This window comes from Danio rerio, chromosome 22, assembly GCF_052040795.2.
Source record: "Danio rerio strain M-AB ecotype USA chromosome 22, GRCz13ab, whole genome shotgun sequence".
NCBI lineage: Eukaryota > Metazoa > Chordata > Actinopteri > Cypriniformes > Danionidae > Danio > Danio rerio.
In genome coordinates this window covers 34,016,051-34,037,686 of record NC_141042.1, presented here as the reverse complement: position 1 = coordinate 34,037,686, position 21,636 = coordinate 34,016,051, and the positions used below count along the sequence as shown (strand labels likewise).

Sequence of the window (21,636 nt, the reverse complement as noted above, 5' to 3'; positions counted from 1 at the left end):
AAGGTGGACATACTTTTTAACTCAGTGTTGAGTTTACTCATAAAAACTATTTAACTGCATGTTTAGAACTGTTTATTCTATGAAAATAATGAAATATGCTGAGGAGACATAAAGTTAACTTTAAAGTTACGTTAAAAATATATTGAGTTTTTAAACTTCAGTGGTTGAAGTTGTGCCAAACTATTTTTTGAAATTGAGTTGAATTGACTTATTCCATGAAGTATACTTGACCTAAACCACCCTTTTCAGTCAACTTTAAAAATAAGGTTGAATAAGCTTTTAATTTATTTGTAGCCAGTTGCTTTAAAATTTTAAGCTAATTCAACTTAAAAAAGAAAATTAACCACAACTTCAAACACTGAAGTTGAATAACCTCACAATTGCTTTGCAGCAATTGTATATATATAATTTAACATTTAAAATGTTAATTTAACTCAACGTTTTATTTTTTACAGTGTATGAATAGCTCAAATGCAAAAACCTTTAAAATTGCTCTTTTTAGAAGAAAATTTCAGATGGTATTTACATCTGAAATTTTCTTCTAAAAAGAGCAATTTTTCGCAGCCTTCTATTTTTATGTTTAGTTATTTCACAATAAAGGCAATAACTTATTCTATGTCACAAAAGTAAAATTACTGAGCCTGCACACGAACCTGAGAATTTTAGATATGAAGAATTCTTCATATATATTCTTCATATACTCAACTCATGCTTAAATGTTAAGATTCAAACATATTCACTCTAAAAATGTACTGTTTAAATTTCCTTTTTATCTTTTAAGATCATTACATAATTTTAAAGTACCACATTTAAAATCAGATTTTATTCCATTTGAAAACGTTCTCATTCGTTCATTCATTTAATTCAATTATTATATCCATAATAAAATCAATATGACGTGGGAGTTCTCAAAGAAATGTGAATACAGTAGGATATCAAGCTACACCATGCTAAAATAAGCCATTCTAATTTGATTGCACGTCTACGGCCTGCTTCTTTCAGTTAGCATTGCTTTGTTGCATAGTTAAATTGAGTGAGAAGTTGATTTTCAGCTTGAAATCTCCAGAGCAGTCAGTCCAGTCTCAGCATTTTCAACCAGCTTGTCCTAAACCCACCTCTCCATTTTTAAATCCAATAAAACTGTCGCGGCTGATCAGTCCGCTCTGATTAAACGTCCAGATAGAGTCCTCATGAAGCTATAGCACATATCTATTGACATACAAACCTAGAAGAGACTTTGAGTTTTGCGATTTCCTCCCAATTTTAAAATGTGTTCGGAAAAAGCAAGTGAAGTAGGAAAGATATTTTATCACTACAAATCACTATATAGGCCCGAATTTGTATTGAGTCCCAATCCAGGTAATTCCCTTCATCAATCATTGATCCAACTGGAAAGACTGGTTTCATTGTTTCAATCTAAAACTTTTCCTAGCCAATCTTTTGCCATTGTTAAATTGCTCTGATTGTATATTCAATGATTTACTTCAATTGTTTCCAGCTGCCAAAATCTATTTGTGTCTACACTTTTACAAATAATGCTTGGTTCAGACTACACACACAAACAAAGATACATTTTTATACATGGTTTATGAGTACTAAGAGGACAAGAAATTACATTTTACATTGTAAAAAGGGGGAAACATACAAAAACCTCATAATTATGTTTTGGAAGTGGACCCATTTGTTTTGGACTCATTTTTCATAAGATTTTCATTTATTTATTTTTTCTTTGTTTGCATTTACATTAGTCATTGTGCCAAATTGTTCAGTTTTTAAATTCTTGTTGACTTGTAGACAAGAAACATGTCTGTATGTTGGTTATGGCTGGGAAAGAAAAATATTGCAGTTTTGATAAGTTAATTGTTTTCTGAAATTTGGTTGGTCCAATATCAGTTCTCAAAACTAAAGAATTAACCTTTTTAAAATATTCTATGCACTATTTTAGACTTGCACACATTGGAATTTTACAAGTTATGTGTTACTTAAAAACATAAAAATGGTCCAAACATCTGCATTGAACGGCAAAGATTACGTTATTGAAGTCACCATGAAAGAAAGGTAGGCCTTTTGCTTATTGTAACCTTTAAATACCATCGAAAATCCAATAACATTTCAAAGGCTGGACGATATGACCGTAAAATGTCATATGAATAGCTTATTTTTTTTATGTATCGCAGCATGGATTAGAAAATCAAGAACTATTTTAACTCCCGAATCGCATTATATGAGGTTAGGATTTAAATACTTGTTACCAAATTAAATGTTAATTACTTTTATTGATTCTTGTAAGGATCCGATAAAAATCTGAATTAATAAGCAGAATCACAATCAGAGTTGATGATATTACAACACCCAACCCTTCTAAATCAATACCCAAAATGGTTAATTACTTTAACCAATATTACAAAATTAAACCTAATCAAATATGTGACACAATCCATTTTGGATGACCAATGTAAGTAAAAATAAATAAATGAATAAACATGCAATCTTTCTGTCAAGTTGTCATAGTCAAGTGTTCCAGACATTCCATCAGCTGTCTTCTACTATGACACCTTGTGGGATAAAAAAAAAAAGCTTATGTTGGCATTCCAATGCCAAGGATGGTGCCAAAATCTGATTGATTTCATGCAGTTTAAACCTTTAAAAATTTCTACAATATCTAAAGGTGTTCACAACAATGCCAAAGTGTAAGGGGGCCCAAACCGAGTATAGGCCACTGTTCTGCAGAGACAATGCCATGGTCACACTAGAGTTTGAGCATGCGAAATTTTGTTGAACCATGTATAGGCCACTGTTCTCCAGAGATAAGCACTTCTTCACATCTGAACCAGCTAATTTAAACCTTCATACTGACTAGAAACTTCTAGACAAGTGTGTTAGAACAGCTTGAAGCTAAAATCAGCAGTATGTTGGCCCTGATATAGTAAAACTCTGATATAGTAAAACTCTTAGAAGCAGTGGAAGTTGGTCCTTCGAAGATCTAAAAATAGTTCATCTATGGCACTGGTGTCAAACTCTTGAAGGGCTGCAGCTCTGCACAGTTTTGTTCCCACCCTTATTAAACACCCCTGATCAAACTAACTGAGTCCTTCAGACTGATTGAAGCCTACAGGTAATGCTGCGGTCACACTTCCAAATTTTGTTGTACAGTGCGGCAAACAGGGGTGGGATAAAATAATAAGATTAGACATCAAGGAAGCAAGCGATTGCTCCTTTTTTTAAATATCTATACAGAGAGGTCATGTTTTGATCTTCTATAGGTCTCACGTAATTATGTGATGCAATTTTGCAGGTCAGAGTTCACCAAGCATTCAACTTTTGAATGCAGTGAAATGCAAAGCTTGTCGCACAAGCTTGTGTTACCAGTCCGCCTCATTCACATAACTATGAATGGACATCTATTGGGTAAAAAGTGCAGTGTGACCGTGGCCTTAGTGTGTTGACAAATGGTTGTAAATAAACTGTTCAGGGCTGCAGCCCTTTGACACCACCGTTCTATGGCATCACTGCAAAAAAAACTTAATTACTAGACTTTAAAAAAATGTGGTCCCACTTTATATTAAGTGGCCTTAACTAATATGTACAGTACTTACATAAAAAAATAAATAAATACAATGTACTTACTGTGTTTATAATGTATTTGAGAACACTTGTGGTGCTTTTGAGTTGGGATAGGGGTTGGGTTATGGACAGGTTTGGTGGCATGGGTAGGTTTAAGGGTGGGTTAAGTTGTAAGGGATGGTCAACAGTGTATTTACAAATGTAATTACAAAAGTTAATTACAGATGTATTTACATACATGTATTTAATCAAGCATAAGTACACAGTAAATACATGTATTTACACAATAAGTACATTGTAACAAACTATTAATTCCTATGTAAGTACATATTAGTTAGGCCACTTAATTTAAAGTGGGACCAAAAATGTTTGCCATTAGATTGCATTCACAAAAACTGATGAAGCACAACTTCACAGGCCGCAGACCACTTCTCTGTTCATCCTAAGTATTACGATTATAGTTCTATATATAAAGTCTTGAAAAACATTGATGTATGTTAAAAGCTTATTAAGATCGTACTAATAGATGCAACAGCAAGGCTTTAAATAATCATGACATTTTTTTTCCTGTTGTTTAAAAGATTAATGTTAAAGATAAATACTTTCCCAGTCTACAGTCTGCAGTAATGTGGTAAACAAAAATATAGGGGTCTAATAATGCTGGACTTTTGACATTTAGAATATTCAGATAGTAAACACCTTCTTGTGTTGAATAAAAAAACAAATGTTGTTGTTTTTTGGGCATTCTTTAGGTATATATATATATATAATGCTCCGTATTTTAATGAGTTCATCTTTAGTCAGTTGATAATATAGATATTGAATATAAAAAGAACTAGCCACTGGTTTGGTCCTCAAAAACTTAAGGAGAAAGTTTTGCCAGAGGTTTTTGGAAAGATAAAAAGCTACTCTGGTGCAGGAAAAAAAAGCATAAATACAGTGCTTTGTTTTGAGGAAACAAAGGGTTATGCAAACTAAGAAAAGAAAAAATGCTTAGGGCACAATGAAAGAACATTTAAACAATCTTACGGAATCTGCTTCACATTCAGTGTAATTAATAATATTGATAGGGTTTATGAGGAACTTTTGCTCTGCACAAATAGATCTGTAGGCTTTTAAAATATACTAAGAACATTACTTATTTGACTTTCAAGAACTGTTCACTGAAATATTCTGTAGGAACCTTTTTTTTTTTCTTTATAGGCATCACTGTAAAAACTCCTCTATACTGGAAAATGACTGGATGGCCAACTGGGATTCTCTTTGTGTGGCCAATTGCTTTTTTTGTCTAAAGACGTGATGTGTCAGGTTGAGGAATGACCATGTAGAAATGAACAATGAGACCGAAAAAAAGTCTCTGACATACATGTTTTCGAAGAAACAATGGATTATGCAAACCAGAAAATGTACAACCGCTTAAGGCACAAGGAAAGTGTAGTGTGCAGTAAACCCCAGAGAATCTTCATGCATATCACCCACTATTGATACATGAACATGCAAACTTGAACTTCCGCCAGAGCACTGAATCTATCTGCACCCCCACACGCAAGCCTGCCATCAGCAGCTACTGTTGCTTCTACAGTCTTGAACTTTTGTAGGCAATGCTTTATTGATTTTCCTGCAAACTAGCTTAAGGCTAGAGATCCCGAGATGCATAAAAACAAGCTCTTCTAAATGCTTAGTTCAAAAGAAGTGTCAAACTTATCGGCTTGATATCTGCTCAGGCCTGTTAAATTTAAAATCACATCCAAGGGCGGTTTACACATTCCAAAAGTAGACCATGCACAGCTATACAGCCAACTGTAGATAAATAGGATGCATGCATTGCAGTGCTGCCAACATAAAGTGATTAACGAGTACCAAAAAAACTGAAAAAGAAAGATTTTTTTTTTTAACACAACACTAGGGTGCTTTCAAGTTTTGCAGTCAAAAACATCACACCCATCTGCCTCTAATGTCACTATAAAGAAGCGCCAAGGCCTTTTAATTCTAGTCTAAAAATATCCCCCTCTGTAATGAAACCTTAATGAAAGGCAGTGATAAACTCTTGATGTTAAAATTCATGAATAATTCAAGTAGATAATACAAAATAAATGCAAATAAGCAGTCTTTTAAATAAGAAAAAATAGGTTTATCAACATGACAAACTCAAATCAAACACCGTCCATAGGTTTTAAAAGCATCTTCACGTTTCTTGGTTCTCCAAGACAAGAAGCACACAAGACAAGCCTGACCTTTTCTTATTGTCAACTTTCAAAAATCTGGACAAGGCAAGATCACACACATTCAAGGCAAGCAGTTAATTGCACACTCTAAACACACACTAATCCCGATACTCAACACTTTGGACCCCCATCCCGAAAGGTTTTGTGAAAGTGGTGCATTGCACAATACCCTTGATCCTGCGTCTGATGACCCCCATCCGGCACTTGAGCGAAACGGAAAACATATCCTCCTCTTACCGCCTCCTCTTCTCTTCAGCGGCTCATCGTTGGAAGGAAAAAAAAGAGAGGGAGAGGGGGGAAAAATAGCTCCAAAGCACTGTGGAAGTAGTCACATGGCACTCTTAGGAGCAGTCCGCCACTCCACAAAAGGCAGGGAGACGAAACAAGAAAAGGCAATTTCTCATTCTCTACCTCTCTACACGTTACATCCCCATCCTAGCTGAGGAAAGTTGTGGCGCTCTCAGGCAAGGCGGCATCTGTCAGAATGACAGAGCGAGTGAGGGAGTTGAAAAAAAGAGCCGGGGAACAAACGAGTTGTTCGCACTCCTGCCAAAGAACACGAGTGCTTCCTTGTCATGTCTTTGGATCGGTGCAAGAACGGTAATCAATATTTATAACTCCTCATCTTTCCCGACATCACTTTATCTGTCTTCTCCTCCATTCTTAAATTTGCGCTACTTGCCCTCTCATGTTTTTTCACTCTTGATCACTCTTTTTATCATTTTATCTGTTCACACACACTAAAATGCTTTTGGGAATTGAACAGAATTACTTCTCTCTTTTCCCATATTGGAATTCTGCTATAATTAATCACAGCATTGCCGAGTTGATCTCTCCGTGTAATACAGCAGTGGTTAAGGGATGATTGTAATACTCCATACAATGCATCAACTTCATAACAATATTCCTAATAAGTCAAGCAGTGTGGTGATTATGTATGTGTTTGGGTTGAATGGAAATGCATTTTGCGCTTGCTAAATATAAGTGCACCATAAAAGTTGGCAATCAAAACAGTTTAGGAATCTCCCTTCATTAGGAAGGAGATGTATTTCAGTATACTAATGATTTCGGCAATAAAATGCTGCCTAGAGAGGCATGACTTCTAATCATGATTTAAGGGGTTCCCCTGGGCTCTGTATTTGGTCCAATTAAATTCTGTAGCATGGAAGGTATGCTTTGGGATTTGCACACAGGAGCTGTTTCAGAATCATGAAAGGCTCATAAAAACATTGATAAAACAACAATGAAACAAACAACGTGACTGGGTGTAGCATAAAGTCACTTTTACTCAAACCAGAGGTGTAAATTGTCACACTGAAGCATGTTACTAGAGTTTCTCACCTTCAGCTCCCCTTCACCCTTCCATCAACCTAAGACACCTACACATAAAACACGCATTATAGCTTTTCATAATTAATGAAGATATGTAAATCATCATCTTCCTAATAAAATATTTATGAGTCGCCTATGGATCCTCATGTTTCCTTCAGATGTGCAGTGATAAACTGAAAGCCCAGATACATCCTTTTCATATATTAAATGCATTTAAAATTCAGACACATGCACAACAAAATGGAAAATTATATATTCAAAAAGTTTATTTCATAAACGTTTATTTTAATTATTCAAATCATGTTTGAATCATTAATTTTAAATTTTATCTTAAGAGAATCCATCTAATTCGATCATTTGTATCATGGACAATCCCCCCAATGTTATATATGTATATTTTTTGCCCATATACAATAATATATAATATACAGGGACTAAAAAGGAATTTAAAAGGATTTAAAAAGGAACACCAGATCAACTTTATGTAAAATTTGCAAGAATAAAAAAGCTAAATACATTGTTTATGGTACATCACTATCTAAGCTATCTAAGCATAAACAGATCAAGTGAAGCCACGCTAAATCAAAATAATTTGGATCAATCAGATTATTCATATCTAAGACGAGCCCCCTAATGTTATAATAACTTAAAGTTGAAGTCAGAATTATTAGCCCCCCTGAATTATTAGACTCCCTGTTTATTTTCCCCCAATTTCTGTTTAATGGAGAGAATATTTTTTTCAACACATTTCTAAACATAATAGTTTAAATTACTCATTTCTAATAACTGATTATTTTTTTTTTTATCTTCGCCATGATGGCAGTAAATGATATTTACTATGATTTAAAATGATATACTTTATATTTTCAAAACACTTCTATGCAGCTTAAAGTTGCATTTAAATTAGGCAAGTTATTGTTTAATGATGGTTTGTTTTGTAGTCTTTTGAAAAAAGAATTAGCTTAAAGGGGCTAATAATTTTGTCCTTAAAATGGTGGTTAAACAATTAATAACTGCTTTTATTCTAGCTGAAATAAAACAAATAAGACTTTATCCAGAAGAAAAAAATATTATCAGACATACTGTGAAAATTTCCTTGCTCTGTTAAACATAATTTGGGAATTATTTAAAAAAAGAAGAAAAATTCAAAGGGGGGCTAATAATTCCAACCCAAGCTCATTCTGGAAACGTAGCCCTGCGGACGTTTCTGGAGACCGCGATTAACGTGGCCGGAGGTACGTAAAGGCCGCGTTTGTTTTTTTTCGAGCGAACACTGCGGGGCGGTGTGGCGCCGCTCCGCCCCTCCTCTTCGCGCTCGCCGGCCGACGGCTCGCCTCCGAGTAGAGGGCTTTCCCAACGCAATCAGTTTGTCCGCCTAGCTCACAGCGTTGCGTCGGCGGAGCGGAGGCCCCGGACGAGGAGGACGAGGAGGAGCCGGCCGCAGTGGACGACGACCGGGATCGAGTCCGGGGAACAGCAGGTTCCAGAAATCAGGTGAGACGAAAAATGGAATCCGAAAAATGAGGGCGAGAACGCGGCGGGATCCCAAAACGCGGTCGAAATCGAAGACGAGGGCTTTTGCTTTTTTTTTTTTTTCCCCCGATCCGGCGGCTTTTCGCGCGAGAATGGCCCGGGCGCGAATGCGCGTGCTCCCGAGAGGCGCTTGCCCGAGACGCAAAAAAGCGCGCACAGCGACCTCTCGCGGATCCGCGAAAACAAAAAAACGCTCGAATACGTACCTCCCGGGACGTAAATCGAAGTCCGCAGAAACGTCCGCGGGGCTACGTTTCCACAATGAGCCCGGGTTGAATAATTCTGACTTCAAATGTATGTATATTTTAGGTGCATCGCTATCTAAGCTATCAAAGATATCTAAGCATGAACAGATCTAAATCGAAATAATTTAGATCAACCAGATAATGTGTATCCTGGACGAGCCCCCAAATGTTATACATGTATTTTTTTTGCACACATTAATGTATAATATACTAGGACTAAACTAAACTAACAACAGCAATTGCCATTAAAAAGAAACACCTGATAAGCTTTATGTAAATTTAGCAACAAAAAAAAGGCTAAATACATTGTTTATGTTTATGTATTACGTACTATCTAAACTAACGAAGCATGAAAAGATCACACTAAATCCAAATCATTTAGATCAACCAGATCATTTGTATCCTATACGAGCCCCCAAATTTCATAGATGTATATATGTACACATAAATATATAAAGTGAAGATTAAAATCTTAATTATAAAAATCTTTGTTTTGAATACTTGATTATTAAATACATTGTTTATGGTGGCGATGCAGTGATGCAGTTGGTAGTGCTTTCGCCTCATAGAAAGAAGGTCGCTGGTTTGAACCTCAGCTGGGTCAGCTGGCATTTCTGTGTGGGGTTTGCATGTTCTCTATGCATTTGCGTGGGTTTCCTCTGGATGCTCCGGTTTTCCCCACAGTCCAAAGACATGCGGTACAGGTGAATTGGGTAGGCTAAATTGTCTATAGTGTATGTATTCATGTAAATAAGTGTGTATGTGTTACCAAGTGATGGGTTGCGGCTGGAAGGGCATCCGCTACGTAAAACATATGCTGGATAAGTTGGTGGTTAATTCTGCTGTGGCAAGCCCAGTTTAATAAAGGGACTAAGCCGAAAAGAAAATGAATGAATGAATGGTTTATGGTGCATCCCTAGCAAATTAAAATCATTATAGAATCTTTATACACATACTGTATATACCAGAGTTACCAGATCTCAATCCAATAGAGCACCTTTGAGATGTGATGGAATGGCAGATTCGCTTATTTCCAGTTTGTATGCCACGAAGAATTAGGGCAAAAGGGGTTTAACCTGGTACTAGTAAGGTATACCTAATAAAGTGGTCAGTGATTGTGTGTAATATATATATATAATCTAAAAGTTTTCTTATCCTCCATAGTTTCCCAAGACATCTTGATTCAATTTATGTAGAGATTATCATTCCCTCAGACCTGAAGAAATGACTCACATGGGATTTCAATAGGCCACATAAGTAAAACCTTGTGGAGCAACAATTCACAGAAGCAAACCCAACTACATATTTAAGGCTGATTAAAGCAAGCTATTCCTAAAACTGTCATTAAATGGAACCAAATGAGGAAAATAATGAGTGTCATACGTCAGTTATGAAAGCAAAACATCTTTGAAGGATTCCGCCATCAATACGCCCACTTCTTTCATTCTTTTATAAAAGCGATGGCCCTTTTATGTCACTTTATTAAAAACTAAACCCTTATATAATGCAGTCCTTCAGTTCCTAATTAATTCTAGGTTTTCCCCTGAGTGCAACACTTGACAAACATTAGAAATGAAATAAAAATAAATTAATGGTGTGTTTGAAATTCAAACAGTGGAAATTATTTTCATAATTACTGCACAAATGGGGCATTTTAGAAGCTGTTATAGATTAATGATGGCATTTTGTTTTCACTGAAAGGCAATGCATCACATTTCCTTCAGCATTTTTTTCTTTTACTAATAAGCATATCATATCGAGTTTTCTCTCCCCTACAACACACTTTGGTTTTGAATCCACTAAAAAAATTCATGAATTTCACAAAACATGTTCTCAAAACAACTCTTTTTACCTTTTTTTGTTGCTTTTTTTTTACCACTGCTTCACAGATTTCATCCTTTCCATTTTCCAGATTTCATCATTTTCAAGTAACTGTGTTGCTCCTAAAATTGAAAGAACTGTGTTTTTCCCCCTTGTTGCTCAAAGAATTGCAGAGGAAAAATACAGATGCATTTTGATCTCTGAGCTTGCTGTGTAATTTACTAGTAAACTCTGATTAAAATGCATGTTTGCCGCCCACCCTGAGAAGAAAAAAAAAACAGACCAAAAACTAGGCCATTTCCAAAATAGCAGCATTCAGACCTATTCTGTGCTACATAATAAAGTTGCCAAATAGAAAATGATTCAGCCACTAATAAAGCATGTGTTTACACTGTATTTTACTCTATTTCTCTGCGAATTAAGGCCAACCAGTGTAGCTAGAGCACACATTATATTTCTATCTCACATTTTTTCATCAAAATCCAACCTGTATATCGGTGTTTTTGTATATGAATAGTTGTTTTTTAAATGATTTTAACCAGATAAACCATTAAATAAAAAGCTATTCAATGTGAAAGAGAAAATACCAAATGTTGCATGTTCTTTAAACATTGTCTGATGGCAATGCAAATCATGAATTCTTGTCTTTTGTTTGTTTTCTAGATTGTATTAAATTTATCCAAAAAGAATCAGTGTGACATCTTAAAAATGTTGACTGCTGTAACCTTCAGAAATTGTAGTTGTATTTAACGTTTCTTTGTGCTACAATCATTGCAAAAACAGTTTTATAATTAAAATTTCAATCTTCGCTGTGTATATCGTCACCTTGGAATTATAAGGTTCTATCTGCGTTCTGAATGATTTTGAGATATTGATAAGTTTTTGCATTCCATATAGCAAACAGTATGTGTGTTACATTTTTTTTTTATCTTAAAATGTAAACAACTTGTAAAAAAAACATCCCATAATGCAAATAGGTTGTTGTTTAATAAGAATATGCCAATAACTCAATTTTGACAAAAATGTCAAATAGAACCTTATAATTAATTATAAGGTGACGATATTTATGAATAAATATACATCAAATTTGGGGGCTCGTCCGGGATACAAATTATCTGGTTGATTAGGATTTTGTGTGGGTTCACTTGACTTGTTCATGCTTAAATAACTTTACAGCTAGTTTGCAAAATGTAAGCAGTTCTAAAATGCTTAATTTCAATCCTGTTTGAGTTTGCAAATCTGACTCAAGCACAATTCTTTTAATTAATTAAAAAAGAAGATTTATTTTCATAATGCATTATGTAAATGTGCATCTCAACAAGCAATATTTGTTACATTAAAGTGTTAAAAATATCTAGAGGAATGAAAAAATATGCATATACTGGATGGCTAAACCGGTTACAAATCAGTAGCTCGATGTATTTTGGCAAGAAGACTTGGGCTGTTTTTCAATATGTGTTCTTAAGTGTTCTTGCATCCCTGTGTGTTTATCACCATCACACAAAGTTCAGTTCCACTACTTAGGACTAAAAGAACAGAGGACCAATGACAGAACCCAGATGGATTCTTGATATCGAGGATGAACCAAATGCAAATTTGAACACAGCACACGCTTAAAGTCTCAGAAGTCATTGTTACTGAATAAAGGATGAGGGAAGGACAACATTTTATATTCACTATTATTTACAGTTCAGAGATCTACCTTATTTATCTTAGGAGTTTCCCAAAATGAGAAAATAGAAGTAAACTTTATCGTGCATCTTTAAATAAAGGCATAAACACATGCAAGCGTGTTTATTTGCTGAAATTCATATTCAAATCTGTTTTATTTGTATTTTGCACAGTATCTTTGTAAGGCTTTTGTACACATTATATATAATGTTTTAAATAATTTTTATCTAACATGTGCAAAGGTCATGTGACCAACAGGAAGATCACAGCATCTCATTTCTCATAGGATGCTTTTTTATGTTCTTATGGTCTTCCAAGATCATTCTTCTGAGGTAAGAGCATCTCTAAACACACAACATGTCAAACCTGGAAGCAGATAAGCTTCAGCAACAGAAGAAGTAGAAGAGCAAGACGACTTTGAAGATGAGGAAGCACTACATTCAACTAAAAACAGCAATCTAGGTCTACAGATTACTTGAGCTCAACAAAAATGTAACAATGCAAGAGTAAAAATTTCTGGTCTGATCGATTATTGATTTCTGCAGTGTCATTTAGAAGGGGGAGGCGTTGATCTATTCTGCTTTATATCAACAGTTCAGGCTGCTGCTGGTGTATCATCTAAACACCACACAGTATTGTTGCTGACCATGTCCATCATTTATGACCACAATAATCTTCTCACGCTTCTTCCAACAGGATTACAAATAATCTCAAACTGGTTCCATGAACATGACATTGAGTTCACAAAAGTCAAATGACCTCCACAGTCACCAGATCTCAATCCAAAGCACCTTTAAACAGGAGATGAGTGTGCAGTTTTTAGCTGTATAATGCATATATTTATTAATATTCTCAACACTGCTTTTTGTGTCTTTCTCTCACTCTCCTACCTTTACAGTTGCTTGATCTCATTCGTGTTTCTCATGAGGCATTGTCTTGTATACTAAGTTCAAACTGTCGCACTGTACAAAGTAAACATTAGGAACAGACATGCAAAAAAATTAATAAATAAATAAAATAAATAAATACAGAAGAGTTTATTCCAAGTCCTGAAACAGAGGCTGCATTATTTTGGCTAATGAGGATGACAGTTCAGCCCATGTCTCTGCAGTAAAGACGCAGTGCTAGGAGGACTGAAAATATCCGCTAGCAAAGTAGACCTTATGGAGAAAATCTGTAATGATATGGAGGGGCTGAGGTGAATGTCACTGGCAGCTCTCTCATATCGATCTTTGATTGGCTGAAACAAAAGTTTTGTGTGGAAGTTTAGCTAAACTGCTTACTGTACAGGGTGATTCAAAATATATGTATAATATCACAACTTTGGAACTCTACAACGAAATAAAGGAGAGCTAAGCTCTTTCTGTCATCGATTTAAGGAAGCTTTGAAGTTTCATATTGAGGAACTAAAAGAAGGAATAACTGCAGCTATCCAAACTGTTACACCCGAGATGCTGCAGAGAATGGGGAACGAGTTCGAATATCAGGTTTATTTCACTCGAGTGTCTGGAGGGGGTCATATTGAACATCTATGAACTTGTTTTCTACTGAAAAAAACTTTTAGCCTACTGATAAAGTAAGTTCAGGTGACCACAAGTTCACAATCAGGTGATGTGCTCCTGTTGTTCATATGCGCAAGTTTAAGATTTGAAGTAATAACATCGCCATGATGGTCAAAGAAATCAAAACATTATTTTCACCCAAACACAATTTAATAGGGCTCTAAAGGCTAAAGAACTTACTTCTTATATTTGCTTTTTGACGCCTATGACTTCTCACCATGTATCTTTTCTAAAGCATTCAGTATAGTGTAAGAGCATGTTTATTACTAAGAACTAAGAAGAAACTAAATCAAAATTATATTTTAATTGAACACATCACATCACATACGCTACTACGCCTACACTCTGTTTAGTATTGTGAAAAGGCAAAGCTGAATATCTGTGGTCAAAGTGCCACCCAGTGGTCAAAAGCTGTTGCCGCACCAAAAGGAACACATTGAAGTAGTAACATCTGTACTCTTCAGATTGATTAATTAGCCAAGGTTCCATTGTGTATCTTTGATTAAATACAGATTTTCAAAGTTATGGTATTCTTTTTGAATCACCCTGTATATAATCATAGTTTTACATTTGCATTTAGTAATTTAGCAGACACTTTTGTTCAAAGTGACTTACACGTGGGGCATCATCATGGCGCAGTGAGTAGAACGATCGCCTCACAGCAAGAAGGTAGCTGGTTCGAGCCCCGGCTGGGTCATTTGGCATTTCAGTGTGGAGTTTGCATGGGTTTCATCCATGTGCTCCGGTTTCCCCCACAGTACAGGTGAATTGGGTAGGTTAGATTATCCATGGTGTATGTGTTTGAACGAGTGTGTTTGGATGTTTCCCAGTGATGCATTGCAGGTGAAAGAGCATTCGCTGAGTAAAACATATGCTGAATTAGTTGATGGTTCATTCCACTGTGGCGACCAGATTAATAAAAGACTAAGCCGAAAAGAAAATGAATGAATGATTTACTTACAAGTAAGGAGGCAATTAGTGATTTAACAAGTGATTTCACTTTTTTGTGCAATTGTAAGACAGTGTCTGGAGCAAATGTGCAAAAATGGCACAAGTGTCAGTTAAATTGTAAGAGAGATGAAATAGTGTGTTTTCAACAGGTTGTTTTGTCAATTCCACTCACCTGTGTGGGACAGACTCAAAATTGCATACAATTCTTATTTATTTATTTATTTTGCATAATGTTTTTAGGTTTTCACGTGGTGTGGTGAGGTGGGGGAGAGAAGATTTGGTCCTGGTTTTACATCTGTAATCCTATACTATACCTAAACTATTACCTTATTACCTTGCTAACTACTAACAAGCAGTGTTGCCAACTATTTTCAATGAAAAAAAGTCATTAAATGTCGCTAGATTACATCATATGTCAATTTACATATTACTTACTGTACATCACGTTCAGCAGTTTCTGTCTGTTTAACAGCTTATGGTTAATAAAGGGGTATTTATATTTGCATTATGGTTTACATATGCATGTCAATTTAACTAAAATTATTGCTGTTTGAATACAATATATCAGTATAGATGTTTAGTGCATTTGCAGTAATTTCTCTGACATCATAAACTCACACAAGTTCCGAAACTGTCACTAAAATATCTGTGATTGTGAACAAGACAAGAATAAATGGTCAAATTAAATTGTTAAATTTAAATGAAAAGTGAAGCAGCAGTGAAGTCAGCTTGACTGTACAAGGGACATACCTCACACTCGCGGTGCTAAAGCATTTGCCGTAGGTAGGCAGAGGGATGATCTGCTCTCAGGCTGCAGTTGGAAGAGAATCCTACAGACTGGGCAACCTGTGAATGCTCTGATGCTGGGAGGGTCAGACGGCATGACCAGCAGCTCATTGAGAAGACAAGGAATATTACAGTATGGACACATGCGAGTCTTTAAAAAATCTCCAAAAATTTGTTGTTAGGGGGGTCTGAAAAGTCGCTAGGTTGGCAACACTGCTAATAAGCAGCTAATAATATTTTTTATTGACCTAAAAGTCTTAGTTAATGGTTTGTTTATAGAGTGATCTATATATTAAATTACATTCATTCATTCATTTTCTTTTACGCCAAGTCTTTTTTATTAATCTGGGGTCGCCACAGCGGAATGAACCACCAACTGATCCAGCATGTTTTTACACAGCAGATGCCCTTCCAGCCGCAACCCATTTCTGGGAAACATCCACACACACACACACACTCATACACTACGGACATTTAAGCCTACCCAATTCACCTGTACCGCATGTCTTTGGACTGTGTTAACCAGAGCACCCGGAGGAAACCCACACGAATGCAGGGAGAACATGCAAACTCAACACAGACACGTCAACTGAGCTGAGGTTCGAACCAGCGACCTTCTTGCTGTGAGGTGACAGCAATAACTACTGCGCCACTACCTCGCCGAATTAAATTACAGTGTGACCAAATAAAGTGAAATCAAGAAAAACAGCTTGCTCACACTTTGTTTTAAGGTACAATTCTCGCTTAACAAAGCATTAACTAAGGTTATTTGCTCAGTACATGAGCAATTAGCTGCTTATTAAAAGTGAGTAAGGTCGTAGTTGGGCTTAAGTATTGGGTAGGATTAGAGATGTAGCGTAAAATCATACTTTATAAGTGCTAATAAACAGTTAATATCTTAATAAAACCAGGTAATACCCCAATAATGGAATAGTTCCTTAAGGTGCTACCAACCGTGTCTAATAATTAAAGATGCTTTATGTAAGTTTTTCCACTCATCTAAATCATAAAAATATCATGTTTGCAGATATTTAAGAAACATGCTAAGTAAACAATAATGTTTATCTGAACAATGCTGAAGTCAGTTATTCTGCTTTGAAAATGTGCGTTATGTGCCAGAACGTCTGTCTTTGTTTTGGTCTATTTAACCTGCCCAATACAAGTTTAGCCAATTATATTTCAGCACCCCCAAGTTGTCTTGGTGGAAAACAGCATATTTCCTTTATTCATGCAGGAAGGCTCTCAAAGCATGTGTTGGTGACCGAAATGCTACCTTTAGTGGACAGTAGCAGACTCCAAAAATGAGATGCAGATTCAGAGTTCCACATTAGGTGGTTATTAATCAGCAAGTAATATAAATATTATGAATCTTAACATTAAGCGAGCAGGTTACACTGTAACCCTGTGTCCTAACAACAAGATAAATGAAGAGATTAGCAGTGATAAGCAATTTGGCTGTTTGCACCAGATGCAACACGACAGGATCATTTAAATACAGCCATTAAAATTCACGAAATTTGTGCACATACTGCACTCCAACAAAACAGTAGGGTTTACAATCTAATTATTACATATTAAATTTCTTTACATTAATAAATGTACATGTTGAACCACTGATATGTGTTTGCTTGCACTGAGTCACAGTTTCAAAGTTCAATTTCAAATGGTTATTTTATTTTCAAGATCTGAGATGAACTATCTGCTGCTGCTTTCAGTTGTATGGCAATCAATGTCATGTAAAATGGGATTCAAGCTCACATTTAGCATTTAACACTGTATAAAGCACATGAGATGTACGTGAGGTGATCATTTTCAGTTTTCTTGTATTATATTGTAATTTCACATGTGTTCTGAGTCTACAGGAATTCCACATTACCTCTGCCACTTAGTAAAATGAATCCTCTGATTCACATCTACGTTTTCCACTCATTCCTTCACACTCGCATCAATTTCATTTCTCCGCAGCTAAAGACCTCATGCTCTGACGCAACTCCATGAAACAGCAATTAGCTGCCAATCTGTTGCTTCTCTCCAACACGTTCTGGAAAAGCACAAATTATTGATATGCTCTGAACTGCCGCCATTAGCAACTGGATGTGAGAAATCCTAAAGAACATCCAGTAATTAAAAAAAGGCTAAACCTTAACCTCCAACGACTCAAATATCACGCTAACCGCCCATTGAGTCTGTGTTTGTTCATAAAGTGGGCAGGTTTATCAGATTCCCCAGATAAATACCGAACATCAGAGCGGAGATCAGTCATGTACACGAGCTGGATTGCTCTTTTTGATCCGAGCTTCTGGCTACTCACTCCCTCCCGTCACGACAAAAGAGACTTGTGGGATTGTGAGCTCAAAAAGACAAACAGAGACCTGGAGCCTGGAGGAAGAGCCCAGTGTTGCGCTTCTTTTGAAAGTGATCCTTTTACTAGAGTATTCAAAAGATCGAGAAGAAAAACACATTAAAGAAAGAATGGGGAATGAAGCCGGCGTCTGTCTGTCCAACTCAGCGGCGATGCATTGCAATATTCATGGCAGGAATGATTACGAAAACCTGCTGGAGAGAATATAATAGAGGCACACTTCTGAATTGTGCAACAAAGCTACGTCACTGAGGACTTTGAAGTGTCAAACTGTGTTTTATAAAAACAACACTTGGAGTGGTGAATCACTAGGAGTTTGACGAGCAGAAGTTGCATCTTCATCTTCTTAGGCGCGTTTAGAGGATGATGGGTGTATTGTGAAAGCGCAGAAAGCAAATTGAAGAAAAGTTCATTCATGTGAATGGATAAAAGTGTCAGTTAAACTATAGTCAAGCTGAAAGAAGTTTGCTACAGTGCAAGACGCTGACGAAAAAGACAAGATCATCTGCAACATTTTTTTTGTATAAAAGAGAGGGGGTTTTAAGTAAACTGACAATCCAATTTAAGGTGAACATTAAGATGATGCATTTTACAGTGCATACAACATATAAAAGCACAAATTTATACTGTATTTATATCAGTAGGTGGCATGGTAGCTTAGTGCTTAGCACTGTAACCTCACAGCAAGAAGGTTGGTGGTTTGAGTCCCGGCTAGACCCGTTGGCATTTCTTTGTGGAGTTTGCATGTTTTCCCTGTGTTCACATGGGTTTCCTCCAGGTGATCTGGTTTCCCCCACAATCCCCTACAATTTCCCCCACAATAAAGCAGCATTTTTATAAATATCTTCTTTTGTGTTCACCAGAAGAAAGAAATCTAAAATGTCTAAAATCACATAAGGGAGACTAAATGAGGAGTAATTTTCTTGTTGTAAAATGTAAAAGTACACATAATGTACAAGGAAAAATTTATTATATTTTAGTGTTTGAAAACTTTTTTATTTTTTTTAATTATTTAATTATTTTATTTTTTTATTTTATTTTTTATTACTATTTCTTAATTTACGCAGAAGAGTCTCTCTGAGATAAATAATCGCTTAATAATCACAAAAATGAGCAGCAAGTATACAGGACAAACTACACATTAAGAACAATTAAAACAATTAAAAATCCTAGAACCCTCCTTCATCTGCTGAGTGTCTGTGTTAAAATGATCACCAATTCAAAGAAACCAATTCAAAATCTGTTAGGGAAAGATATCAAATACAATTTATTTGAAATTTTGTAGTTTCGCAACACTTACTTCAATCAATATGTATTATCTTTCAATCTGTAAAGAACACTACGGTTACTAAAGTAACCCTCGTTCCCCGAGGGTGGGAACGGAAATGCTATGTGGAAAAACCTTCCACTTATGGGTTTTCGTCATAAGTGGAAGGTTTTCCACATAGCATTGGAGTTCCCCATCCGAAGGGGAACGATTTCTTTGCCATTACAGATGACTTTATTAATAAGTTATTTGAGTCATTGGAGAGATGTATGGATGCAGTCCTCTAAGCTCATGGGAGTCATGCACAATATTAATTCTTTTTCCACTGCACCATGACTTTACATTCTGTACATTATGTCTGTTAAGTGACAAGACTTTTGCAAAGTCAGACCTTAGTGTCCTAATTAAATATTAAAAAGCAAGGCTTGATCATATTTTATTTTGGTAAACTAAGGGTGCTTTTACACCTACACTTTTGTTTTGGAACGTGTCTCGTTTTCCCAGTTAGCGTGGTTCGTTTGGCATATGTGAACAGGGCAATCGCGCTCTGTTCCGCGCCAAAGTAATCGCTCCGAGATTGCTTGAATGAGGTGGTCTCGGCTCGATTGAAACGAACCCTGGAGCGGTTCGATTGCAGTGAGAAAGCGATCCGATCCGAGCGCGGTTATATCACAGTGTTTTATGGATATGTAATAGGCTTACGGCTATATGAAGAGAGAATTATGAGTATAGCGGGAAGTTTCGCAAGTCTCCGGATGCCCGCAAACGAGTGATGATCTCCCGGTAATCTCGCGTCTCCCTCCCGGTCCTCAAATAGGCATCGTCGGCGCACCCTTCTCACCCCTCCCCACCGCATCTCTCCTCAGACACGTCGCACGCGCACCCTGTCAATCACCACCAAACCACCACCTCTCCTGACAGCTTAGCAGGATGCTGCAAAATAAACCCTGACACTCTGACCAATGTGAGGAGAGTTTACTCGCACGTGACTTGTTTTAGCTCTTTTGGTCCGATTAGAAACTTTGCAGTGTGAAAGCGAACCGCTCCAAGAGCAAAGAGCAACAATATAACAATTGTAATCTCTGTTTCGGAACAACTGAATCGATTCACAGGTGTGAATAAGTGTAATCTAAAGGCCTGAGCCTTTCATGTAAGCCTCTTTTTATACCAAGTGATCACCTAGAAGTCAAGTTATGATTATTTCTTGTTCCTAAAACCTGGATAGGCAACAATACTTTTGTTAGGTTGTATATTAACTACTGGGGAATTATCTGCCTATTACTAAGATATTAACTGTTTTAATGGACCACACTCTTATTTTATTGAATTTATTTATGTAATAAAACAGTTTTGTTTAAACGCATCAAAACATATTGTCAATAGTTTGAGAAATGCGTAAAAATATTTGTTTTTAAGCGTAAATGTTCTCGTTTATGCTGAGCACTGTATATATAAAGACAATATCTTAGTCAAAATTCAAATCAATAAACATGGCACAACTCCAACACTGCCCACACCTCAACAAACCACCCACAGTCAACTAAAATACAGGTAAACATTGCATAACAACCTGATTTTAAATCTATCAAATTCACTATTGTAAGGTAGGGGAGAGCGGGGACGAAAGCAACATTGGACAAAAGTAACAAAGCAATTTGCTTAAAGTCCTGACAACATTTACTTTTCAAGCTATAACAGCACATTCAGCTGCCAAATATCAGCTGATTTTGTGGGCGTGTCCCACGGTTAGGCCCAAATGTCAGTTTTTATGTGCAGAAAGTAAATTATTATAGCTGTTCTTTGTTTCCCGCATTACAAGTTGTGTTGACGCAGTGGCGCAGTAGGTAGTGCTGTCGCCTCAAAGCAAGAAGGTCTGTTTGAGCTGTTTTGAGCCTCGGGTCAGTTGGTGTTTCTGTGTGGAGTTTGCATGTTCTGCCTGCATTCGTGTGGGTTTCCTCCGGGTGCTCCGGTTTTCGGATTGATAAAAAATGAATAAATGAACAAATTGTGTTTCTCTTTTCATATGTCAAACTAATGATCAATCTTCAAGTTAGTTAGAGCAATAAAACATCCTTAAGTGTGCAATCTCTTTTTTGTGCATTATATGTTTCTGGTAGATAATGTTTTTGCATTTTATGAACCAATAAGCAAACATTTCAGCAAAAAAAAAAAAAAAACACCTTAATGGTCTTCTGAAATAATGAGTAATCAACCAGAATGTGTGTGAAGTCTTCTTTTAATTGTAGTTTTAAACCAATCTGAACATTACAAGCAATATAAGTTAAGTAATATTAATTTAGTAAGTAACGAGTAAAGT

At 36.2% G+C, this 21,636-nt stretch overlaps 1 protein-coding gene across 5 annotated transcripts in view; it reads right to left on the bottom strand.

Moving 5' to 3' along the window:
• The window catches only part of grip2b (glutamate receptor interacting protein 2b), a 396,185-nt gene that overhangs the window by 219,789 nt on the left and 154,760 nt on the right, over positions 1–21,636 (bottom strand). The window contains exon 1 of one of the 5 annotated variants that reach the window (XM_087304609.2): positions 5,959–8,158. The exons of the other annotated variants lie outside the window; for them this stretch is intronic. Coding sequence (XP_087160735.1) covers positions 5,959–6,013 — 55 coding nt within the window. The 5' untranslated portion in view covers positions 6,014–8,158. Of the gene's footprint in view, positions 1–5,958; positions 8,159–21,636 lie in introns of those variants that run through there. 5 annotated transcript variants of the gene reach the window in all.